This window comes from Sclerotinia sclerotiorum, genomic scaffold (genome assembly GCF_000146945.2).
Source record: "Sclerotinia sclerotiorum 1980 UF-70 scaffold_13 genomic scaffold, whole genome shotgun sequence".
NCBI lineage: Eukaryota > Fungi > Ascomycota > Leotiomycetes > Helotiales > Sclerotiniaceae > Sclerotinia > Sclerotinia sclerotiorum.
The window spans coordinates 1,093,672-1,119,478 of NW_001820823.1; the positions used below are offsets into that span (position 1 = coordinate 1,093,672).

Genomic DNA, 25,807 nt, shown 5'->3' on the forward strand with positions numbered 1-25,807 from the left:
GGTCATAAAACACAAATTTCTTAGACTACCCAAATTGAATGATGTTACTAAGCAACATCTTATCAACCGGCTACAAAAAATGCAGAATAAAACCTACTTGTGGCTCTACCTGATTTGGGAGATCATCACAACTGAAGCAAGTATCACTGGCCGTCACGAGAATTTCGATAAAGTTCTCGACAAATTACCAGACGGTGTGGGGAACGCGTAAGTTTCATAAACAGCCTTGCGCTGTAGATATCATTGTAGCTAATCTCATCCCAGATATGAGGCGATATTGAATAAAAGTCCTGATAGGTCAAGAACCGAGAAACTACTCCACGTCGTTGTTGGAGCAGAGCGCCCTCTGACTACCGAGGAAATAAATGTCGTGATGCACATCAACGTGGATTATACTGGAACACAATCATTCAAGCATGCTCCGCTGGAAGACGCCCATGATTATCCTGCTATTCTCCGTAGTCTTTGCGGACTCTTCATACGCATCGAGGGGGGAAAAGTGTATCTCATACACCAGACAGCCAAAGAATTTCTGGTTGAAACACAGTCCGAAAAGAGAAAAGAAATTTTTTGGAAGCACTGTCTGCAACCAGATACATCTCACAGACTTCTAGCTGAAGCGTGCATTTCCTATCTATTTCTTGACGGTTTTGACGCTTCTTCTGATACACATTATGGGATTGATAAACATCTAAGAACAATTAGAGCAAAAAGATTAGGCTGTTTTTTAGATTATTCTGCATCTTTCTGGACTGTGCACTATAAACGTGCAGCATCTTTCATTGATCATGCCACCATTGTCAAATATTGTTCACCCTTGAATCGCCGCAAAATTTGGCACCGTATGAATTCAAACACTGACTACACTGACGACACTGATGACGCTGACGACACTGACGCTGACGACACTGAAGCTGACACTGACGACAGTTGGGGTTTCTCTATGTATACCTTTTCTAAAAGCTTCAAACCCATTGATGCAACATCCCTCATGTTAATTTCATATCTCAATCTTTACGAAGCGGGTAGTCACATTCTTTCCGCCCCAGGTTTTGACAAACACGAATTAGAAGCAAGCAACGGCTTATTCACTCCATTAATCCTTGCCATAGGGAATGGAAGCATTGAAATGGTACGTTTAAGTTCAATGCTGCTTGTACCTTTTCAAACTGTAACATGACGCAGGTGCAACTGTTGATCCAGAGTGGTGCTGATGCAAACTATTACCTGAATAGTGACTGCACACCTCTTGAGGTAGCAGTCCAAGTTGCCGATCTTGCGATTTTGCAGTCCGTTTTGGAAGTCGCAGTTGATGAAAGAACGGGCGATTCTTTTCTTAAGTCGGCCCTAGAATCAGCTATCTTGGGCTCAGAAGGCGATGAAATTTACATATACGATGTTATTCCAATGCTTCTCAATTCAATTGTGCGTCCCATGGTCGAAGGATACCTTGAATATGCACCGCAGCTTGCTGTAGAACTCGAGAGTCTTGAGATTGTGGAATTGCTAATAAACGCTGGGGCAGATCCAAATTACGAAATCATGGGAAAAGGACGTTGGTGCATCCTGAACGAAGTCCAAATATTTTACTGGGGACGGGACGCTGCTGGTATTGCCGACATCGTAAAATTACTCTTATCGAAAACGGAGACGCTACCTTGTGAGTTTGTGGAAAGCCAGTTGATCAAATACGCGGATGTTGTGTCCGATAAAGTTGATTTGTTGCGGCTAATGTTGAATCATCCTCGCCATCATGGGCTCATACTTGATGGAAGGCAGTCGCCAGTAGTATTCGCAGCATTGTATGCCAACATGAAATCCATGGAACCTTTAATAAATGGGCCTCATGATATTAACAAGTGCAAGGCAGTCATGGACTGGGATAAAATTTATGAGGCATGGAAGTTTGTGGTAAAAAAAGTGAGGTTTGCGGTAAAAAAAAGGCGAGGCGGAATGCCGACGCCGGAGACCCAGAACCAGACCCAGACTCCGTAGGCGTTGAAGTATATGCATTGTTTGGAGGAATAATTTCCACAGATGAAAAGATTGTCGAACATTTGATTGTCGATGGAGCTGATGTCAACATGATTACGGAGCTTGGAACGCCTCTATTCGTTGCAGCGGCCCTTTCTAGCAAATCAGTGGTTCGACAACTAATTGATAAAGGAGCTCAAATTAGCCCACTTGATGATGAAGGGATAGAGCAGCCCTCACCTCTGGTTATTGCTGCTGCCAGGGGAGATATTGAAATCGTGAAAGTGCTGTTGAAGGCCGATGCAAGGATCGACAAAGGGTTCGCAACTCTCCTTTCTATCTTTAATCACAAAAAGGGTATTGAGGGGAGGTTCTATCCTTCTGCGATTGCAGCTGCGGAGATGGAAGGTCATAAAGAGATGGTTAGATTTCTGCAGGAATATAAAGCTAAGAATGACATCGCAGAGCCGGAGGGGGTTGACAATGTGATGAAGCCGGGGCAAAATTGAAGAGTTGGAAGATGATTGATTGCGTGTATTAATGCTGGGGGATAATAATTATTTCATGTTTTTCATTTCAGTAGGACGTTGGGGAAATTTCAAGCATTTAATTTACTCTGTGAAGCTCTTTTTTATTGGAGAATATACCATTATCATTAGGAAAATAACGATCGTACTTACAAATACTCTCTCCAGCTTGAAAAGAAATATATCAACAAATCTTGACCATTTACTATATTTATACATACATACATCCAGATATTACCCATCACAAATTAAGTACATCTTAGAATTGTACATCACCCATCTCTTTCAATCCTCCTTGCATCGCAAGGATACAGGATACAGGATACTGCGAGCAATACGCACATTCTCAACTTCCCAAGTACTTAACATTGTAAGATTATAACTTTCAGCTGTAACATGTTCTTTTCAAGTATATATATATATATATACCTGTACGTACTTTTATTATCACAAATCTATATCTGAGAGTAGAGTAAATATCTTAATAGAAATTGAATTTTTTTTTTTAAAAAAAAAATCTTAATTTTTCTTTTGAATATTCTTGTGGACGGGAATTCGTTGGATAAATTCTTTTTTTTTTTTTTTTTTTTTTTTTTTTTTGGTTTATGGTATTTGTTTGTAGAGTAATTAAGTGGTGGTTGATTATATGGAGTTGAAAGTAGAAAAGTAGGAAATGGAAAGGGAAAGGGAAAGGGAATTGTGAGGTTGGGGGTTGGGGGTTGAGGGTTGATGTCTATTAAGTATAATTTTAATTATAATTTTAATTTGAGTGTTGGTTATTTGTTATGGGATGTGTGTATTATATATATAATATTGTAAGTCTTATTATGTATTGTATTGTGATGTATTGTAAGGTAATAGATTGCAGAGCTAAAGCTAAAGTCGTATATTATGATAGGTATATAGAAATACGGTGTAATATTTACCCACCCTTCAATAAATACCCTTTTGAACTATTAGACAGATAGAGAGATAGAGAGGGAGATAGATAGATAAGTATAGAGTGATTCATTTCATCGTGACATAAATTCGTAATATGTGCTGTTTATTTACTTGCTTCTCTGCTCTGCTCTAGGAGCTTTTCTTTTCTTATTCCTTCGAAATAGTAGGCATTCATTTTATTAGCAAATGCACACAAATCCATCCACCACCATCGATTAAAAAGCAGCAGCAGTATACGAAACGAACGGATGAAAAGCCCGATGAGCTCCTCATCTCCTTCGTCCCCTTCCCGAACTAGGCACACTCATCAGTTCAAAAGCATCATCACCATCCTCACTAATCTCATCATCACTCAACTCCAGCACCTGTTTTTTTCTTCCCGTCGCCTGACTCGCCCCACTCGCCTGCGAAAAATTCAACTGCGTCTGTCTTCCCCTCGTAGCAGCCGCTCTCTTCGGTTGAGTCTTCGTTTTACTTGGAGGAGGGGGCGCTTCCTCCATTTCTACATCTTCGTCTTCGTCATCGCTTGGTTCGGGTTCTGGGGCCTTTTTTCTGCCTCTTGTGGTGGTGGGTTTAGCTGGGGCTTTTTTGGGTGGTGGGGGTTTTTTGGCGGGGGCACGTTTAGCGGGTGTTTTTTTAGTAGAGGGTTTAGGGTCTTCTTCTGCGGCTTCTGCGAAGGGATCATCGGAATCGTCGTCGCTGATTATAAATCCACTTTTGGTTTTTCCGTTTCCACTTTTGGGCGGAGGAGCAGGTGGTGCGTCGTCACTATCATCATTATCTTCTCCATGATCAGTCTCGCAATGTTCGACTTTTTCACCCCATTCCCCATCGAGATCTGAGTCGAAATCTGCGGGTCTGGGTTTAGGTTTGAGTTTTTTGACGGGTTTGTGAGACTTGTTTCCTGATCGGGCCGCGAGTGCTTCTTGCTGGGCGCGAAACTTTTCCATAGCAGCATTCAGATATTCATCTTCGTCTCCAACTTCGTTGTCAGCGCCATTGGCTTGTTTGATTAGTTCTTCAACTTGTGCTTTGAGGGATTTTTGTACAAAGATTTCCATGGCGTGGCGATCATCCTTATCAACGAATTGACCTACGGCGTCACCGAAAGGGGTGGTGGGAAGGACTTGAAGGGATTGCTTCTCGAGGAACTCCTTGACCAATAGCTCGACTTTGACATCGTCGAACCCAGCAACTTGGGCAAGAGTTCCCTCTTCTGGGAGGTCAATTTCGGTGGCGGATTTACGAGTTGAGCTGGCTTTTTTGCGGTGGTATTGAATTACGTCTTTTATATTTGCAACGCGGTTGATGAAACGACTAGAGAACCGTTGTGGATTTTCACAATCAAATTTGCCGCCTTCTGGGGCAGTAAACTCGACCTTTAACCGAACTAGAGGCAGAGGGATTTCATCGAGTTCATCTTCTGGCTCGTCTTGAAGGGAAATCCATTCGGCGCGTGCTTGGTCTATAAGCTCATCCACAATGGTCATGAGTTCTTTGGTAAGTTTAGTGCGATTATCCTTAACTTTGGCAAGATGTTTAGTTCGCTTGTCGGTGGCGAGAACGACTTCTTTCGTTATAAACGGCCTAACAGACTTGAGACGTATCTTTTCGATTTTGAATTCTCGACCGGTGATACTGGCGATAGCGATATGTTTTGGAACAGCTTCACCAGGTACTAAAGATGTTGCTACCGATGATCCTGGTTGCATGACGTGAAAGCATTTTTCGGGATTGTAAGTCGGATCAATAAGACATTCATGCTCGTGCCCCCAGACAACCAAATCTAAGAAATCAGGAAGAAAGTTTTCCGGCAAATATGAAGTATCAGTGTGAGCGTGGTGATTTTGATGAACTGCCATGATATTGAACCAATCCTTTTTTTGTACTCCTGGTTTGAACCATTTAACATGACCATCTCTGAATGTACGATAAAGACGCTCATCTCTCACATTACTCATGCCATATAAAGCCAATTTTGTTTGACCTTTCTGTAGAAGTACTGGCTTGATTTGGATACGATCAGCTTCAGGTGTTCGACCAAAGTAATTGACCAATCCGGAAGCTTGTAGTAAATCCAAAGCACAATAATTCCCATCTCCAGCGGGATCGTCATGATTTCCATGAATAGAGAAAACCGGTATTGCAACATTTATATCTGGATCCTCATAATTGACATGATTGAATGATCCGTCAAAAATATCATTTGCATCGCTCAGTAACTCCAACTCGCATGGTTTTTCTCCAAGGCAATTCATTCGCAGTGATCGCATGACTTGGTACATGGCTTTACGAGAAGGTTGACTGTAATGGAAGAGATCACCGGCGAGTAGAACCATATCTACATCTCGATCTTTTGCTAGGCGCATAACTTCATCGAAACTTCTCCAACTGTCATCCTTGCGCACAGCATCATTCTCTGCGTATCCTACATGACTGTCCGTGGCAATAAGTATCCTAATCGTATCTGCTGCTACAGAGAAGTTAATAAACTAATTAATACTTTCAAGGGAAATAACCTACCTGTAAAAGTCGGCATCTTGGCCACTCTATACTCTATGTGAATCTCCCCAAAATGGTTGCAGTTATCTCGACTTATCGCAGACTCAGAAACCACTTAAAAGAGATCAAGAATATCAAAAACACGAGATAAGCAATGGTTCATGTAGATTTCCGCTCAAAATCGCGGTCTCAATTAAAATTCAATGTTCTTGGTTGCCTGCAGTTTTTGGGAGACGCGATCTGGATTAGCGTGTTTTATCCCTGCAAAATGCGAGCACTTAGAAATTTGCCAGACGACAAAGAGTTGCCATAATTTGATTAAAAGACAATTTGATATCAATTTAACAGCACAATGTTTCCCAGCAAAGTTCTACTTGCGCGGTCGGTCTGGAAAGGTATGTTTCATCCAATTCCTCCCAAGCTAGTAAAAATTACTAAGACATGTTCTAGGCCCCAATATCGTCCCGTGAGATGTCCCCCGCAGATTCTATAACTTCTCTAATCACCCCTCACCAGTCTTCCAATTGTCAAAGCCGTACCAGGTGTACGAACACAGCCGATAAGAACCCAAGCAAGATCTGCGACTATTCTACCTAACTTTGTGGGATTGACGTTTGAAATTCACAATGGAAAGGTTTATAATGAGGTGACGATTACGGAGGATATGGTGGGACATAAGTTGGGGGAATTCTCGGCGTATGTTGTAAAGATTTGGAAGAGGGGAATCAGAGGCTAATCTATGGATAGGACGAGGAAACGATTTACTTATAAGCAGAGTAAGAATAAGTAGATCGGAAAGTGTTCATGGTATGATATGGCATGGCAAGGCGTTTTGGGTTGGGAGAAAGTCTTTGGGGTCGGGATGTACATTTTTGTGTATATTGTGTATGACAAACGAGCTAGTGGGGAATGAGGACAGTGGAACGGCTATGGCAGTCTACTTCTCAAGAAATCATGCCAATGACTATAAAAATGTTACTGCAGAGGAATCGTTGCAGCTACACGGCCGAATAACAGCTCAAGCCTCTAGCATTGAAGCATAACTTCGAGGTCATCAAAAGCTCGATCAAAGGCCGACCAAATTCAGTGGTCCTCACAAGACATGCACCTAACTCCACACATCCTATAAAATGAAACGCAACGTCTACGAAATGAGATATATTTCTGGCAATCTCTGTACCTGGAATATAGAAACGTTATACAATTTCATGAAGTGTCGTTCTCCGTAGACACTTATACCTTCTTCATAAATAATGATCATTTGTAACGCCACTGAACCCCCCATCCCAACCTTATTATGCCTTATGATGCCGTGAATTTAGCGATAGAACTCCCCGCGCTTTACATTAACGCCATATTCTCCCACAGCCATACCCAAATCTTCCATTGTAAGGACCGTTCGGTTTTGACTACCTCCTTGTCCACCACCACCAAAACCAGGTCTCTGAATACCTAAAGGTCCTCCACGTCCCTGCTGGTCCTTGCCTCCTGTCGCACCAGCAGGTTGCTGACCTGGAATTGGGAAACCAGCTGCAGCACCCAAGTTCCCCATAGGATTATTGGCACTTGAGGAATTCGAAGACCGAATGCGTGAATATTGATAAGCATCGGCCGCGATATCAGCAATGAACTTTTGGGTCGCAAGTGCAAGCAGACGGGCTAGACGCGCATCTGTCTGTGGTGGGGGTGGAAGACCAGCTTTTGTGAGATAATAGTTTGTCACTGCATCAGGAATCTACGAACAAGGGTTAGACAATGGGATGAGATACAATACTAAACAAGCAAGTCTTACGATTGGAGCATAATCATCCATCTTCCCAAGGAACTCTTTCAATGAGATATCCTTTTTGGTTGGAAGCTTGGGTTCTTGTGGTGACGAATCATTTTCAACTGCGTCTTCTTCTTGTTTAATAGGAACAAGATCCAAAGCGGGATCTGGAGATGGTGCAGCCATAATTATTATTCTGGATAGATTTTGACTATCCTATAATGATTTATAAGTTGTGACCTTTACAACATTCGCAATATCTTAAGTATCAATCATGGGTAGGTTTAAGCTTTACATATCCGGTACCTGAACCAAAAAGCGGTGACTTTGAATCCATTCTAGCGTAATTCAACAATCCTGTAGCATATCGATAACTTTTCTATCTGCAATATTTTGCGTGAATTCTCATCAGCCTTGTGCGCAAAGCTTGGAAAAGTAAACACAACAACAAACAATCCTTGATCAGCTTTCAACAATGGCTGACCGTCGTCCAGAAGAACCAGAAATGTCTCGAGCAAAGCGTCCAAGAACCGAAGATATGGATCCAAAGTCGAATCCGTATTTGGCGCATATGTATGAGGAGGAAAGTAATGGCTGGGGCAATGGTTCGAATGGTACTGGATCTGGACTATCGAATTTCAAGCGCCATCAAACGACTGCTGCACAGGCACATGAAGCGGAAGATGGTCCTTCGAATCCTTTTAATGATAAGCCTCTCTCCAAACAGTATTTCAATATCTTGAAGACTCGAAGAGATTTGCCTGTGCACAAGCAAAGGTAAGATATTAAATTGCCTGAGAAGCTGCCAATTAGTTGCTAACCACTTTGTAGACAGGAGTTCCTTGATATGTTCCAAAAGACCCAAATCCTGGTCTTCGTCGGTGAAACTGGTTCTGGTAAAACAACACAAATTCCTCAATTCGTCCTCTACGATGATCTACCTCACCTCAGTGGCAAGCTCGTCGCTTGTACACAACCTCGTCGAGTAGCAGCTATGTCAGTAGCACAGCGTGTGGCGAACGAAATGGATGTGAAATTGGGAGATGAAGTCGGATATAGCATTCGTTTCGAGGATGTGACGAGTTCGAAAACCATACTCAAATATATGACTGATGGTATGCTTCTGAGAGAAGCAATGCATGATCACAATTTGACGAGATATAGCTGCATCATTCTTGATGAAGCTCACGAACGTACTTTGGCCACAGATATTTTAATGGGTTTGTTAAAAGAAGTGGCACTTAGACGACCGGATTTAAAGATTGTTATTATGTCTGCTACACTTGATGCACAAAAGTTCCAAAAATACTTCAACGATGCTCCGCTTCTAGCAGTACCTGGACGAACACATCCGGTCGAGATCTTTTACACACCAGAGCCAGAAAGAGATTATGTTGAGGCGGCACTCCGAACAGTTTTACAGATCCACGCCACCGAAGGCGAGGGAGATATTTTGCTGTTCTTGACTGGTGAAGAGGAAATTGAAGATGCATGTCGGAAAATATCATTAGAAGCAGATGAGATGATTAGAGAAGCAGATGCAGGTCCATTAAAGGTGTATCCACTTTACGGTACATTACCACCGGCACAACAACAGAGGATTTTTGAGCCAGCACCACAGCCATTGAGGCCCGGTGGACGTCCAGGACGAAAGGTCATTGTAGGAACAAATATTGCAGAAACATCCTTGACAATTGACGGTATCGTGTACGTCGTTGACCCCGGATTCAGTAAACAAAAGGTCTACAATCCAAGAATTCGAGTCGAATCCCTTCTTGTTTCGCCTATCTCAAAAGCATCCGCACAACAGCGAGCTGGTCGTGCTGGTCGTACAAGACCTGGTAAATGTTTCAGATTATATACTGAGGCAGCTTTTAAGAAAGAACTCATCGAACAAACGTATCCCGAAATTCTTCGATCGAATTTGGCCAACACTGTCTTGGAATTGAAGAAACTTGGTATTGATGATTTAGTACATTTCGATCTTATGGATCCACCAGCTCCAGAAACACTCATGCGAGCACTCGAGGAACTCAACTACCTTGCCTGTCTGGATGATGATGGAAACCTCACACAACTAGGCAAACTTGCCTCAGAGTTCCCTCTCGACCCTGCCCTTGCCGTAATGCTCATTTCATCCCCAGAATTCTATTGTTCGAACGAAATTCTCTCGCTTACTGCTCTCCTCTCTGTTCCTCAAATTTTCGTCCGCCCCGCTTCAGCCAGGAAACGCGCCGATGAAATGAAAGATCTCTTCGCTCACCCTGACGGAGATCACTTAACCATGCTCAATGTCTACCACGCTTTCAAGGGCGAAAATGCTCAAGCGGACCCTAAACGCTGGTGCCATGAACATTTCCTCTCTCTTAGAGCTCTTCAGTCAGCTGATAACGTCCGCCAACAACTTAAGCGCATCATGGAAAAATCCGAACTCGATCTTGTATCCACAGATTTCAATGATAAATCTTACTATACCAATATCCGACGTGCACTCGTAGCAGGTTTCTTCATGCAAGTTGCCAAGAAGGAGGCGACAGGCAAAACATACAAAACCGTTAAGGATGATCAAAGTGTGTTATTACATCCTAGTACAGTATTGAAACAGGATGCCGAATGGGTGTTGTATAATGAGTTCGTGCTTACGACGAAAAATTACGTGAGAACTGTAACGGCTATTAGACCGGAGTGGTTATTGGTATGTTTGTTCTTTTCTTCGATGCTGATTTTAGTCTAGCCCCTCATCCATCTCAACTATCATCATATGAATAGACATAAGCTAATTCAAAGCAGGACATTGCGCCAACATACTACGATATTCCAACCTTTGAGAAAGGAGAAATTAAAACAGCCTTAATTCGTGCTCAAGATAAGATTAAGAGGAAGCAAGCTATGAAAGGTGGGAGATAGGCGCTAAGGCTCTATGTTACGGCTTAAGGCATTCATTCCTTATGTCTAATAAGCCTACCCTAGAGTATCAATGATATGCTAGTTATTGACATCTACGGACCAAGGACCAAGGAAAAACACATATGTCAAATAATGCGATTGAGGAGTTGAGTTATGCTTGTAGACTTTTAAGATCATAAAGAAGATTACGAGGGGCGGCAATCCTCTTGGCACAGAAAGAGCTCATTGGGAGAAATTTACATGTGTGAGGAAGGACACATTTACTCATTGAAATTACTAGAAAGCGTCGGAGATCAGTTAGAACGAAGGTGGAGGTGAACTAAGACTTTTGCGTACTTGCTATTTTACACCTAGATTCGCATATACAATAGATATATCATGAAAGGGAAGGATGAGGAAAAGAAGAATAATTGAGGCAACTACATACTACTTTGACACCGTGTATCGGGCAGACTATACAACCATGATATAATATAATATGATGTGATGTGATATGAAATCATTGTTTCCGAGTAGTAAGTTGATAAAGTTGTTTCTCCGTGTTTATTACATTGAAGATTTTGAGATTGGAGTTGAATCAAATATACTAGAGGTGAAGCGATACTTTCGGAGAAGTTTTTGTGTTATGTTATGGGATAGAGGAAGTGGTAAAGGGTTTTGAGTGAGATATGGTGTGATATTTGCTGGATTAGAGAAAGGGAGCTAGAGAGGGGGGGCTATTCGGAGTATTTATGTTGGGATAACCTTAGATTTCACAGGTGAAATCGGGAGTAAAGTCATAAATATCTTACCTGGTGTGAGGTGGATAGGGAGAAGAAGTTATTGGGGCGAAGGGTAGTCAAGAGGTTGAAGCTAGGTAGCTATATGGATATTTGCTGTGGCTATAAATGCTTTCTTATACAGGGCGTTGAGGAAGATTGCAGTTGTTTGCCTTGTTCATTTCTTCAAAGGGTAAGTCTTAGTAATATGCTGGATACTCTACGGATCCAACGTAAGGTTACTTTTGATATCCGAAGATATCTTCACGATCTAGCTAGAGATTTTGTATTAACTATACGAAATATCTTGAAGGATACTAGGACAGAATATTCGTTGTGATCTGAAAATTCTATTCGCCGGGAATGGAGTGACTAAAGAATTTGGGATATCAGAAATGGATGTAAGAGAGTGGGAGTGAGAATACATGGGATCAGGATCGATTGGGTAAATACAGAAGTAGGAAGTGATCAAAGGAAAGCGTTGTTGTGGGAATGCTGGGATATTTATGGAAGATTAGGGTTGAAGACTACATATGGGAGAGATTGTGTGAACAAAAGAAGCGAAATATAATACATTCCTGGAAAAGAACTTTAGGGTGAACGTTTTGTATAGCGAGGCCGGGGTAAAATAGTAAATAAGTAAGATGGATTCCCGTGAGAGCAATGCATAGGTAAAGTGCCACTTGATTAGGTATAGCAATCTAGAAGTACCTGTGCGAGATTTGGCTATAACACTTGAATGGGGAATCTTCGAGCTTACGCCGAACTACCTAAAGACATTACTGATGTGATAATCCTTAGCAGAACAAGGTGCTATTAGGGAGAAGGAAGTGTCAAATTTACATATATTGTGGAGTGGCACGCGATGTGCTGTGATGTGATGTATGAACTACATCATGAATTCCAGGCACATAAAAATAATATTGCTCTGATACTATTCGACCCAAGGTCGCATCAAATTAGAGTGTGACAATTAACTGGCATTTATACCGCGTTTACAGCGCGAATGAACGATACATAATAACGAAATTTTAGGATCGAATTCATCAACAAGTATCTCGGTTCGCTTTTCAACTAGCAGACAACGACTTTTGACAAAATCTCAACTGATAAAGCATGCATGGTATTGATTTCTCGTAGGAGTGGGAAGGAAGTTTGTGTCTTTTGAGTATTGGTTACTAACCAAGAGCTATAATTACTCTGTGGGTATCTGTAGCTGTAGTATCCAGTGACTGGACAGGGTATAATGATATTCCCTCTCGGAATTTGAGCGAGTGCAGTCAGGTGGTTCAAGAACTACACTGCGATATTCTTCATGTACCTGAGGTATACTTAAGATCCGTAAAGAGTGATTATCCCGAAGATAAAATGCAATCTTGTACAGTGCCGTGGATGAAAGTACATTTTTAATTTAAATGTTTTCCCAATTCCGAAGTATATCCAACCCGAGTTCTAGAGTTATGTGGAATATAGGAATGACGTTGAGGTATGGAAATACACCATACGCAGTATCCTTGCAGGGTAGATGACCCTGTTTTAGAATCTAGAGGCCATACAAAAGCAAGTCGCGTTAAGGTGGCAGAAACTGACCTTCGAATTGAGAAATCTGAGACGATGTATTCGACATCAAGCACAGCAGCCCCTAAGCAATAGAAAGTTTACCATTGAAGTCCTAGAAAGTTAATCTGCAAAGATTTCGACTGAGCCAAAGATGACCAGTGATAAGGTGCAATTATTAGACGTTGAACGTAGAAATTAGGTTTTTCTGATAAAGCCAAGAACGGGATTGGGCAGTAAATCCTCAATCCTCAATAATATCAGCCAGGGCCAAACAAGGTCCTCGATCCCCCACAATTCGGTACCCTCCGATGTTGGGATGTGCTTCCTACACATTCGCAACAAGTTCCGAGGAAATGGTCCACTAGGAATTAAGCCCATTATTGAAGAGATGCACGTTCAACGAATTGGGATATCCGCGAAAATCTTGCATAAGAATGGCGCATGTATCTTCGATCGACATCGCGCCGTTCCGTCCATTTGCATCATCATAAGTATGCATGTGGCCTTAAAGTAGTATTTCGGCTGGTCCATTGTTTCGGAAAACTATTTTATGTTGAGATAGATAAATGGAAACTATCCGTTCATGGTTTTCTTTTTTGAAGGATATGGTAGCAACAAAAACGATAACACTGTATTCAAGAATAAACTCAGCGAAGGCAGAAAAAAATAATGCGAAAGATTTTTTCAACTGAATGAAATCTGGCCAATACCCTTATCGGCAAGGAAATATTCGGAACACGTGTGTCCCTGGATCATGAATTTAGGCTAATAAAGCTATAAGAACGTTTTCTTGGTTGAGGTTGAAGAAGCGCCAATGCTATCCGAAGACACCTTTATTAGAAGAACGCTTGAACTGGCACCCCTAAAAGAAGAACTTGGGCTGCCTTTTTGGAAAGCCAACTGGGATTTGGGGTTCATAAGTGGCGGAAAGAAGCGGGACAAGGTAGATATCTACTATGGCCTTCAAAGAGTTTGTAAGTCCGGTTTGTCGCGTTCGTGACCAGTTAACTGGTCCTTGGGCACATGCAAGGCGCCAAATGAAAATTGACACTGACACTTGACATTTTACGAAATTGTCCATCAGCCTTCTGGAATGAGTTTTTAACCATACGATGAAGGAAAAACACGATGATTGGTGCAACTACTACTCGAAAACGCCGTAATGCAATGCCGGGTTTTTTATTAGACTGTAGAGTCATGGCACTATGGCTGATGCTAGGCGAGAATCCAAGAGCTGTCGACCAACATAGCACTCTGCAGAACAGAGAATCCGTCTTGATAGTTTTGGCACACGCCATTATGCGCTTTAGATATTTATCGTATCACATCATTGTACCCGCAATGAAGGGAACTGCTTCGAGCTGTTTTGGGGAATGGCCTCTTTTAAATGCAATGCTTTCTCTATGCGTGGTTTTGCATCTATGAAGGTTGCCGAAAAGAACGATTGCTTGACTCGGAGATTGGGCAGCTCATCGTAGGAAAACCAAGAAACCGTGTGATTATGCATGGGACAGCAGCTTAAACGTGTGAGCTTGCGATAATCGTATAATCAATATGCACATCGTGCAGGACCATTTGTAGCCCATGATAAATATGCAAATGTGACACTTTCGTCCCCGGTATTTAGAAGCCACAGGCCGGAAGATTGGGCCGAATTCTCTTCAAATGCCGTCATTTTGAAAAGTCCATCAGTACCTAAGTAGTTCAGAACTCCACCGATATCTCGGTAGTTGGGGGGAATCTATGAAACGGATCGTGGTAATAGAAGGCACAGCAGCCGCGGTGTAATCTGTTCTAGTGTCAAAAATAGCAATCCAGGTTTCTGGAAGTAATCCAAAAGATATCAGGTTGTTGAAGCAAATATCGTCACGCAGCAAATTTGAATCTCCTCCCTTGTGGAAAAGCCACCTAATATCCTGAACCACGATTCATCAGCTTAGAATTCAAGAATATAATCCTCCCAATGTAAGTCGACGAACTGGGAGCATACTGTGTCCTACATGCTTACAGCATGCATGTATCTTTTGCGCAGCGCGCAGTGTCGGTTCCACTGAAAATTCATCCTAATAGAAATCCTTGAATGAATGGCATTCCAATGACGACGGCCATGAAGGTTGTGCATTTGCTGCTCCGACGGTGATTCGGTGCACTGGCTCAACAATCAGACTTTGAAAATTTGCTGTTGATCCCTGCGATGTATATGGACAAAAGAGGAAATCTTCGTACCGCACACGATAAGTTTCTACATCGGCTTGTTTGTGCCAAGCTTGTTTTGTTCAACGTTTCCGTGGTAATAAATCAGGAGACGACCTCGCTTGCCATTGGAGAAGGCATTTGATAATGGCATCAAGACATCACGAAAATAGTGAGTCGTGGTACAACATGATTTCATAGACTTGTACCACGGGAGGTTACGAAGTTGGATTTGTTCGCCGGCGAGGGTCTGAATGCTGTGCTATTCGTCGCAACTGTGAGGGTGTGAATTTAAGAGAACAAGGGTCAAGGGTAAAATTGGCTAGGGTACCGAAGGCTGTAGCGGTACTGTAATAACATGATGATGATGATCCCGAGCTGAAATGTCACCTCTTGATTCGTACACAGGAGACTCTAGATATTTAGAAGGAGGGAGACCACTTCTTTGGAAGAAACTTTGAGACTCGAAATTCAGTAGGCAAACTGATTTTGAGCACCAGGTTTCTGCTTGCCCGCACGTGGATTGCTCAAATTCGATTAAAATGTGATGTATTGGTATTTGATTCTTCGTGGTGCTGAAGATACAAGAGCAGTCCATGTACAACTAACTAAAATAAGTACCATAATACCCTTGTTACGGCACAAGGGCGGGGTGGAAGCGTGGAATCTGACCCGAGACGCCTTTCGCTAGTGACCCGATCATCCTAGCACCTCGCATACATCCATGGATATTCAAGTAGAACCTATAATTCTGCGTTTCCGTATCAGTAATATGCACCTAACAATGCAGTCGACGTATTCTTTGAGCTGCACATGCTGTGTTCCGCGGAGAGGACTCAGAATTCCTCAGTCGGAAGTGAACACAATCGTCGATTGACTGCCAGACGATACTCACAACTGGTACAAGAGGCCAACATATTTAGCATGGAAATGAGGAAACTGTATGCAAAGTCTGAAGTGGCCAGTAAGACGTCATTGACTTAGCTGCAGAAGCCTTGCGCTCCTGCAAGCTTGACAGTGAAAATGTTACATCATTGCCAATGATGGTTTAAGAAGCGACCAGCGGAGTTATAGTCAATCAAAAATTGGACCGTATTCGACATTAGCTGCTTAAATATATCAAGAATGAATCCGTGCCCGCTGCCAAATATGATATTTTCACGAAGTGGGGTTTGACCTCGATTGTTCTTCACTGCTGTATGGAATCGACTTCCGACTATGAACTTCAGGTGATTCGTGATGTTGGATTCTAAATCGACTTTCGGCTATTGGGAGTGCCACTGGAATGAATTAAATGCCACATTCTTAAATCCTTACTCATATTGGCTTCATTTCTGGATGGCTGCAGATGCGAGCTGGCTCAGATTTGCTGCACTCAAGCCGTGAAGTCTGCATAAGACACTTTGTTGCTAGAAGCCACATGCATTTCAATACAAATCTGCTAGATTGGCCCCCCATCGACAATGTCATAAGACTTTGAGCGGAGAAACACATCTTTTCCCCCATATGCTCCGCCTTAGAGAATCGAAGTATTGATGGTCTGGAAATTACCTTGACATTACCCAGAGTTCTAGATATTCGACGTCAGGTATTTATATCAACTCTTTTGTCTTTCTTCTTCTCAAAACCAGGAATTCCGCTCCCAATTTTCTCCCGCTTGATCATCAACAAGCTCTCATTCGCAGGTTGGGCATTCATACCAAGCATCTGACCAATACTCAGAAACTCATTTGGCGCTACACTTGCGAGAAATTTGCCCTGCATAACATCGCTCTGCTACCAGCGGGTAGGAAACGCATCTTCTACATCCTTCTTCCTGCCGGCGAGTGGAACAAAAAGTTCGAAGCAATGAGCGGACCGCGTGGATCGGGTGGAGGATATTACAAATACCGGTGTAAGTACTGGTTAATTTATAACTGCGGCAATTGGGTATGGGTGAATAACGAACCGTGTGCGAATTGTTTGGTATGTCAGTAGAGAGCTGTAAGCCCTTGCGTGCTAATATCAACTAGGCAATTGGAAGAGACGAAACAGTCATTTCACCATCCCAGTACCAAATGTCAAGGGATGTGTTTGTACCACAATTCAAAGACGGGAACTTACTCTATACAATGACGGAAATCGTCGCTTTGAGCGACTTTGACAACGGCTGGGTGATCAAGGAAAGGCAGAGTGCGGAATTTCCAAAATCAACGTCACCGACGATAGAAAAGCTCGAAGTGACCGAAGGCGCTACTGCCCTAATTTACAAAGAGCCAGTAGCACCGACACAAAAGGAGGGTTAGCATCACACACAGATAACGGATGCCTCTTCTCTTCACTTTTTGTTGCCCCCTCAGAGACTTTGTTTACTTGCCACGGCTCCTATATTGGTTTGGCATGAAAACATAGTCTGTTTGCTGTTTCTTCCTCGCCAATCGCGGCAGTCTTCGGTGGTTATCGGTAAGAATAGGAAATTTAGCGACATGACGTGAGCCTTTCTGCAATTTTCGCGCGAACTTTCAATTTGTGATGTTATCTTGTCCATCATCAGAAGCCGTTCAGTACCATGTTGGGATAACTTCGCGTGTCAGAAATCTTGTAATCAGTGGGATTTGGGGGTGGAAAGTGTGTAGTCCAGAACCTTAACGTCTATCAAATTACACAGCACAGTTTGTGTATTCCGAATTTCTGCAAACATGTAATCCTGTGTGTGTTTCTTGCCATTGGGCAGAAAGTCGAGAAATGAAGTGGTGATGCGGAATATGGAGAGGAGTTCCACAGCCTTGCATGACCGATACTGCAAAGTTCCAATGCCTGCCCTGCTGAATTTGAACCTTCCGTTTTCGAAGAGCGAATATCTATCCACTAACTTTGACGGTGTTCTAAATTCGGTTAGTGTTTGCCTTTCTTGGTGAACTCAGCATTCACTTATGAGAGCTAGTCACTTTGATTACCTTTTCCCTACAATCATTAGTAAATGAACTTTGAAAATGATACATAGTACTCAATTGCTAATAAAGACGTGTGGAATTAATCTTCAGTCTTGCGTTGGAGTTGTGGAAAGATGGAGATCCAAACAAGCTAAATCACGTGAGATCATGATGCTTGGCCAAGGTTAGTCCTTAATTAGTTAGGTTAAGGCTCGAAAGCTCGGCTAGTTTCGGTGTGATGGACGCAACATCACTTCATTCAAGCTTCGTTCGTTCGATTTTATTGTTTTGTTTTCTGTCCTGTATGGATTATCATAACCTCTTTCCTGGATTTTCTTTTCTTATCGTTCTTGACTTCCCCGCCTATGTATCATTTCATTTCATTTCTTTCCTCTCCCTCCCTGCCCTTCTTCTCTCTGTAATGCACTTTTATCTCTACGCTCAAGACAAAATGAGTTCCAAGGAATTTTCGAAACAATACCTAGTGATTTTTTTTGCGGTAGGGCTTGCAGTAGATTCTCATAACGGAGCTGGAGCAAGTGGGTTACTTGAGCAGGACTTGGAAGAGCGGCAATATCGATTTCGATATGTTTACTTGAGTTGCATCCTGATTTTTCACAAGTGCCTCATTGTTCCAGAAAATGACATTGATTGGGGATGTGGCCCATTTGGGACATTGCCATTTCCCAAACATACAAGACTGGGAGAAATGATCATGATCTGCCTTCAAAGATTCTTCATTACTTCGAAATGTAGATCGATGGACCGATGTCGAACATATGATCGCATCCAGCAAAGTCTTGGGTTTGGAGGAGGTTTTCTGATTGAACCCATTGTACATTTCTGCTTGGAAGGTATATTCATGACTTTTCACCTCTTGTTTGTGCACTTGTAGGGATAAGTATGTCAATTTTTCAATCATAAATATCTGGATAACTCTAATTGCTTGCTTGTTGGGCTCATGAGGTTCTCCTGATTGTTGTAATTTTTTGAGATCAAATTGAAGCTCTATTCTTGGTCCTGATCATTCCTCTTTCCCTTTGCTTTTTACCTCTTGCTGTGTTGGGTCAAACTACATTGCCTCGAGTAACTGCCAATCAAGGATCGTAGTTTCTCGCTTACTCAAACTGCAAAAAGTGCCTAGTATAGCGATTGCTTGTTCTGTCTATCAGTATACTGACTTCCTTTCCTTTCCTTTCCTTAAAATAATCACACCATCCTCTTCAATTCCAGCTTTGCTGCTATTGAATTCATTCATTCACATATCTTTGAATCTTACCCTCAACAGAGCGACTCTCTACCTCTCTGCCTCTTGCTAAACCCTTGTAAAAGTCTCATTATTTTCTTTTCAATCGTTTTGTTTCCATCTGGGTTTCAACTCTCCAGCTGTGTCAAAGAATTGTTTGCTCTTCACTTTTTACAAGTTGTGTCTGATTCTGAATTCTCCCACTTCCATTGTACCAGTAAGTAATGCACTGTTCAGCTCTAGATGGATTTCTCTGAAAGGGATTTGGGGAAGGTGCAAGATATTTCGCATAACATCAGAGAAGATTTAATTTTGCTGTTTGGATAAGAACTATCGCTATGGTAATTACCATTGAGCAACTTTAACATTATCGTCACGCCGAATTTCCAACACTCTATCTGGGAGGATGCTTTTAATTTACCCCGCTCTTCATCGGCCCAGCTGATTTGTTTTGAGATTGCATCTCATCCCATTTTCTCATTCACCTGAAGATATTCAATAACTGACTTCCCTTTTCTCTTTAGTTACAATTTTGAAAGAATATTTGAAGGACAACCCGCAAAACACAAACAACACAACTTGCGAATCCTTCGTGGAAGAAAAGATCAATTCTACCCTTCAATTCCAAGCAGTAATTCTTCCACTACACAACTTCAATAGATCGCAAATATTTTCACGCACACACCTACAACATCAGACCTTGATTTCATCTCACCCTTGTCGCCAAAAAGGAAGCTGAAGATCGATACCTACGGTGGTATTTGACAAGGCAGTTTATCAATTTCGCGCCATGGCTCTTCATGAAGATAACAACAGAAAGGCTTCTCACTATTCGATCGATCAATTGCTTGCTTTGAAAAACTCTCTTCCTGCCGTTGCTTGTATAGTCAACAATATTAACAAGCACCCTGATATTGGTAAGTATCTTCACCATCTTCTTTAATTCACCATTTCGCAATTACTAAACAAACTCTGCAGCTGCCATATTCACTCTTCCTGAGCAAGCATTTCGAAATCCCCAAACTTACTCTTGCTTGACTGCAGTTCTCTTGAAACAACAAAAGTACACACGCCCTGAAGGTACAACACGTCGTGGAGAATCTTCTTCATCCTCGTCTCAATCCATACGCAGTCAAGGAAGCTGGTGTCTTCGTCAAAATCCAAATTTTGAGTCACGCCGCACCTTTGACAATCAAATTCAACCACACTCTGCACCCACCAACGTGGCATTACATCAAGCTGAAAATTTTCGAAGATTTTACAGAGCCGTTGTTTCTCCAACCCACGTACGAGTCACTGCTGGTGGTCGCATAGTCCCAAACACCCGAGCAATGGCGCCTCCATCATTTGAGCCTACCAGTGATAAAAATTTCACGCAGTCTTCGAAGCAAATAAAGGATAGAGAAGAACTTGAACCCAGCCAGCATGCTGGTAGCATTGCAGGTGATTCTCAAGCATCTCTTATTTCTGTTGGCGCACAAGGTCCTCCTGGCTTTCATCCTGCGTTTTCTGGTTGTTTTCTGCCACCTTACGGTTATTTTCAGCAAGGCGTAGCAAATATGCCTGGACCAGCTTTTGGTTACCCAGGTCACAATCAGCTTCCTCATCAAGGAGCCAATGGCAATGACAGCTCATCCAATTCTTTGCAACCAGTTAGAGTCTCTCATCCTGGTCAGTTTGATCCTAATCGTCCATATGTAATGGTTAATAACCAACTGTGTTTTCCTGCCTCGGGCTTTCCTCAACATCCCAACGGATTTCCTTCCGGTTTGATGGGCAATCCAGCATTCGGCCCTCCTATTCCAGGCGGACCTCCAGGGCACCACATTCCACATCCAATCCACGGGCCCGTCCCATTTCCAATGCCGCCTGGCAACTTTCCTGTCCCCATGATGCAACACCCAAATGGTCAATTTTTCCCAATGATGCCACATCAAGGTCAAGCCCAACAAGGTTCTATGGCTTCAATGCCACCATTCCAATCCGCTTCCACGGAACAGATCCTTCAACAACATCGAGACCATCTCGTGATGCTTGAAGATCATATCTCTCGCCAATCATTGCAATCAGTTCCTTACTGGACGACTCAACGCCAAGTCCTCACGGGAGAAATCGCAAGATTAACAAGTCTACTTCAGTCTGAGCGCGATCAGCTACACAGTGTCAAGTTTGAAAGGCCTACATCTCAAACACCTATAGATTCTGGGAGGTCTCTAGATGCTCAGTCTACCAGCAGTGAGGTTCGCAGTCCAGTTATTGTTAGCTCTAACGCGAGTACCATCTTGCCCAGCCAGGAACCCTCGGTCGCTTATGCAAACTCATCAGCCCACACCACGCGAAGTGTCAATTCCCCAACTGTGCAGCGGACTACCACCGCTAAGCCTGGACCTGGCTCTAGATTGCCTGCTACAGCAGCAATGGCACCGCCATTCCAACCTCGTGGCTGCCGCTTAGATCTCAGCGCTGCTGAGTGGGAGGAGTTTGCTAGGGTAACTGATCCCCGTCCTGAGGGTCGAACGTCACCTCCAGCGACACCGGAAAATACAGCTCAAAGATTGGCTCGACTCATGGGCAATTGTCAGACTCGTTGGGAAGATTCTGCTGCTGGTTCAAGTATGATCAGTATGCCAAGATCTCAAACAATGCCTGTTACTCAATTACAGACACATGCAGCTTCTATGCCAGGATTTCAAAGAGCTGACACTCATCCTACCTCTGCCGCGCAGATGGCATCAAGTTCTTATGCCGGTGGTGCTAATACAAACGGTGCAAACTTCCAGCCATACGCCAGAGTGCATACTCAAAGCTTTGATCCCGAGAGGTTCCTCGCACAAAAAGAATACTTCGGCAATACAGCAAACAGCCTTTCAAATCATGGTCCCAATCGTCAAAACCCAAGATTTGAAGCAGGTAGACCGACGTTAACGCATACTTCGCCTGTTAATGGCAACTATAACAATCAAACCGCATTCACCACGGATGATTACCTAAACAAATGCCAATCAATGTTCCTTGATGCATCGACCGATTCAGCGGTGATAAAATATGCATCGTCATTTCCGAGTCCAACGGGGAACTCGGCTAGCCACAATACTCTGGGTTATCGAGCAAGAGTAGACGAGCCAAAACAACATTTTAATTTGACTACGCAGTCTCCTGTCAACGATTCTGCTACAGTTGATCGTAGAAACCTATCTGGCAATGGTGTCGAGAAATTTCATGAGATTTCTGCCGACGCTCAAGGTCTCGAAATCCTCGCCAATGTGTTCGCAAAAACTCCTGAAAAATGCTTGGGCTTAGGCAAACAATCTGCAGCACTCCAAGAACCTCAAAAAGACAAATCTGCATCCTCTCGCAGTTCTTCATCTGAGAAAACCGCGAATTCTGCTAGTAGCTCGCTCCCTGACTCGCAGCGATCTTGGTGCAATCTTCGGAGTCACAGGATCGAGCTGCATCGAATTCTCAAAATGAGCTTGTGCAAGCTGCAAAGAGTTCCATCGACCGTCAGCATACATCTGAAGATTTGGCTGTTATTTTTACTTCAAACGATGCAGATGGATCGGGACCAAAAAAAGGTCACAAAATTTGCTAGTACTCCCTCATTGACACGCAAAGACATTGGTGACATCTTTGCTTCCAATGGACCAGACAAGTCAGATTATTCTGATGTGGCAGAACAATCTTCAAGTCCTCTTGGTATGCGTCCACATGGGCCCAAGAGTTCGAGCAATGCCTCTGGGTTGAATGATTCACATGCATCGGCGTCCAAGCAAGTCTCGGATCCTACTGACAATATCTTATTAACACATAAGGACGTCGGTGATGTTTTTGCTTCAAATTCACCACAAGTACCACCGAATTACGAGACTGGAAACCCTGCCAATGCTCTACTTCATACTTCTGCGCATTTGGGTGATATATTTGCGTCAGATTCTCCAATAAAAAACAAACAACGTACCGTCTCGCCGACATTTATGAATGGAGACGATGTCTATGACAAGAAAAGCATTGGGTCTTGGACTCGACGTGCCGAGCATCGAGTTTCAACAAGTACTCAGTCAGGCAATGAGAAGGAGAATTTGATTGCCACTCCATCAACTCAAGATGGCTCTCCAAAGAGTAAATCTAGCTTCATGGAACGTATCCGAACCACAAGCAGGTATGTGAAACATGTTTCCTCGAAGGTACAATTTATACTGACTCGACTTTCTATAGTGTCGTACAGAAGAACCAAATCTTGAAGAATTTGCTAAACCTTCAACCCGTAGCTCATTCACCTGTTGCTGCACCTGTTCACGTCTCTTCGGCTAATGCTCAAGGTATTGTCCCACTTCAGAATCGAGGCTCTGCAGCTGCATCTCTAGCTCCTGCCATGGTCAATATGGCAGCGATCAGTAAATCTTCAACGGTCAGCTCACCACTAGGCATAGCTAGTCCAAGCACACCAGAAAATCGCTTACGTATTCGTCTTAATCAATCTTCTCAACGTTCTCCAGAGCATTTGGGAAATGAGGACTACCTTAATTGCTTGAAAGAAATTGCTCGCCACGCATCCATTAAGCGACGTCAATCCGAATTAAAATGATGTGATTTTGTCATATCTTGAAATTCAGAGTCTTGAGTCAGTACCGAAGTCTAAGATCTCGTATCCATAACTTCTGAAATAGCCACCGTTTCTTCATCCGCATGGCATGGTCAACCAGGGCTTTCTCGTCAACCGAGGACTTCATTATATCAACACGCTCTTCTTGTATTGATGGCACGCTCGCATTCGATACTAAATAGCTGAACTTGTATAAGAGGATTCAAACTCCACTTATACTATTTCTGACCTTTTGTATCTTTGCCCTTTTGCCGTTCACATTACCGCCTTTTGTTTTAATTATTTAGCCACAGACATACGCAAGTTTCTTTTTGTAGGATTATTTGGGCACAGAGCTTTTCTTTTGTCGCAAAATGAGATATAGCTTTCTTTCTCATAGTTGATACAAATTTGGTGGATGGTTTATGATTCATACGGTGGATAAGAACGAAACGAATGCGCGGATATTATGATCGTGCGAGGCTCTATGGTTTCTTTTCTGATACAATTACATTATTTGATTTTTCTTTCCTTTTCTTCCAGAAATACTATCAGTTAATAGTAATATTGATGTTTCAGTTGGTGGGGAGAGTACTTGCATCCTTGTTCATAGTTAAATAAAAATTCATCATATAAATCCTGGATGCATTGTGACATTATATGATAAGACAGAGTTCTAGAATTTGACTGCTCCATATAATACTCATCAGACATGGTTGCAATCACTAACTTTGGGTTAAGTACAAGAAATCTTCGCGCACTACTTCACACTCTAGAGATAGATCTTCCTTATCTCCACTCTCGCTTCTTTCTTAATATAATATCCTAATATACTTACTGTCTTATTATAATAAGATAATATAAGATTTAAGATATAAGATTTAAGATGATATTTTATCAAGGAATTAAAAGAATAAAAAGATAAATACATAGAGTTATATTGTTATTTAAATATTAATTTTAGAATAAAGGAAGTAACAAAAATAAAAATTACAAAAGTAGATTAATTATTTATAAGGAGAGTCAAGATATATATAATCAAATTAATATAGATTATGAAAAGTAACAATAAAGATACTTTTATTTATCTTCCTTTAATAAGAAAGAAAGAAAAATATATATAATAGTTTTTAACGTAACTTGACTAGAAGTGGGTCATGTCATGATATGGGTCACAAAAATCATATTTTCCTATTTGACCTTATCCTATATGCTACAGGGTGATCTACAACTATCACTGATCCAACTGAACTATCACTATCCTCTTCTTCTTCCATCTCCTCTTCTACCTGATCAATTTGACGCTTAGATGGTCTACCACGTCGTCGTTTTAGTAAAGGTGTCTGTTCAGCCTCCTCGATAATTTTCAATACTTTCTCAGTACTAAATACAAATTCACCTTTTAATTTTATTCTCTTTCCATTTTTTCGTTTCTTTCGTATCTCAAGTAACTCTTTATATTCTTGAAGTTCCTTTCGAAGAATAACATTTTCAGCATTTAAACTTTCAATCTGATGAGTAATTCGCTTTGCATATCTCTGTACTGGAGAAGTAGGCAGATTATTAGCAGATAAAGCTGAATTGAATATCTGATTTGCTTGTCGTAGCTCAATATCATTTGTGGGAGAGCTATTAAGTAAAGAAAAATCTAGATCTTCTGGATTTGATGTTGACCTCCTGGGATCTTGGCAGCATATGCATATATAGTACATATGCATATAAGGAGCAAACAAAACTCAACTTTTAATTCATTCTTTCCTTTTTGGTATACTGTTTGTTTGCTTTCAATATTTTGATTTCAAAGCACTTTAATTCCGAAGGCCGAATACCCAACCTATTCCTTCATTTTTTTGAATATATGCTCGCAGCTTAACTGCTTAGCTAGAGAATCAATCAATTCAATCCGATACTCTTTCTGGTCCTAAGAAACCCAACA

At 42.1% G+C, this 25,807-nt stretch overlaps 9 protein-coding genes across 9 annotated transcripts; 4 read left to right on the forward strand and 5 right to left on the reverse strand.

Moving 5' to 3' along the window:
* Positions 1 to 3,712: 3,712 nt before the first annotated feature.
* SS1G_09567 (hypothetical protein) lies at positions 3,713 to 5,982 on the reverse strand (the record flags this gene model as incomplete). Its single annotated transcript, XM_001589795.1, has 2 exons — positions 3,713 to 5,916; positions 5,967 to 5,982. 2 exons carry the CDS (start codon positions 5,980 to 5,982, stop codon positions 3,713 to 3,715), a joined length of 2,220 nt encoding a protein of 739 aa, XP_001589845.1.
* A 315-nt stretch (positions 5,983 to 6,297) lies between these two features.
* On the forward strand, positions 6,298 to 6,988 carry SS1G_09568 (mitochondrial 37S ribosomal protein RSM19; the record flags this gene model as incomplete). Its single annotated transcript, XM_001589796.1, has 5 exons — positions 6,298 to 6,340; positions 6,396 to 6,411; positions 6,462 to 6,641; positions 6,693 to 6,721; positions 6,849 to 6,988. 5 exons carry the CDS (start codon positions 6,298 to 6,300, stop codon positions 6,986 to 6,988), a joined length of 408 nt encoding a protein of 135 aa, XP_001589846.1.
* A 275-nt stretch (positions 6,989 to 7,263) lies between these two features.
* On the reverse strand, positions 7,264 to 7,899 carry SS1G_09569 (hypothetical protein; the record flags this gene model as incomplete). The annotated part of the gene is made up of 2 exons (XM_001589797.1): positions 7,264 to 7,680; positions 7,738 to 7,899. 2 exons carry the CDS (start codon positions 7,897 to 7,899, stop codon positions 7,264 to 7,266), a joined length of 579 nt encoding a protein of 192 aa, XP_001589847.1.
* Positions 7,900 to 8,188: 289 nt separating this feature from the next.
* On the forward strand, positions 8,189 to 10,620 carry SS1G_09570 (hypothetical protein; the record flags this gene model as incomplete). Its single annotated transcript, XM_001589798.1, has 3 exons — positions 8,189 to 8,490; positions 8,545 to 10,408; positions 10,504 to 10,620. 3 exons carry the CDS (start codon positions 8,189 to 8,191, stop codon positions 10,618 to 10,620), a joined length of 2,283 nt encoding a protein of 760 aa, XP_001589848.1.
* A 3,092-nt stretch (positions 10,621 to 13,712) lies between these two features.
* SS1G_09571 (predicted protein) lies at positions 13,713 to 14,236 on the reverse strand (the record flags this gene model as incomplete). Its single annotated transcript, XM_001589799.1, has 2 exons — positions 13,713 to 13,838; positions 13,994 to 14,236. 2 exons carry the CDS (start codon positions 14,234 to 14,236, stop codon positions 13,713 to 13,715), a joined length of 369 nt encoding a protein of 122 aa, XP_001589849.1.
* Positions 14,237 to 15,180: 944 nt separating this feature from the next.
* Positions 15,181 to 15,285, reverse strand: SS1G_09572 (predicted protein; the record flags this gene model as incomplete). The annotated part of the gene is made up of 1 exon (XM_001589800.1): positions 15,181 to 15,285. The coding sequence occupies one exon, from the start codon at positions 15,283 to 15,285 to the stop codon at positions 15,181 to 15,183; it is 105 nt and encodes a 34-aa protein (XP_001589850.1).
* Positions 15,286 to 16,715: 1,430 nt separating this feature from the next.
* SS1G_09573 (predicted protein) lies at positions 16,716 to 16,895 on the reverse strand (the record flags this gene model as incomplete). Its single annotated transcript, XM_001589801.1, has 1 exon — positions 16,716 to 16,895. One exon carries the CDS (start codon positions 16,893 to 16,895, stop codon positions 16,716 to 16,718), a length of 180 nt encoding a protein of 59 aa, XP_001589851.1.
* Positions 16,896 to 16,979: 84 nt separating this feature from the next.
* On the forward strand, positions 16,980 to 17,416 carry SS1G_09574 (hypothetical protein; the record flags this gene model as incomplete). Its single annotated transcript, XM_001589802.1, has 2 exons — positions 16,980 to 17,096; positions 17,144 to 17,416. 2 exons carry the CDS (start codon positions 16,980 to 16,982, stop codon positions 17,414 to 17,416), a joined length of 390 nt encoding a protein of 129 aa, XP_001589852.1.
* Positions 17,417 to 20,079: 2,663 nt separating this feature from the next.
* Positions 20,080 to 23,874, forward strand: SS1G_09575 (hypothetical protein; the record flags this gene model as incomplete). Its single annotated transcript, XM_001589803.1, has 3 exons — positions 20,080 to 20,206; positions 20,334 to 23,448; positions 23,505 to 23,874. 3 exons carry the CDS (start codon positions 20,080 to 20,082, stop codon positions 23,872 to 23,874), a joined length of 3,612 nt encoding a protein of 1,203 aa, XP_001589853.1.
* Positions 23,875 to 25,807: the final 1,933 nt, after the last annotated feature.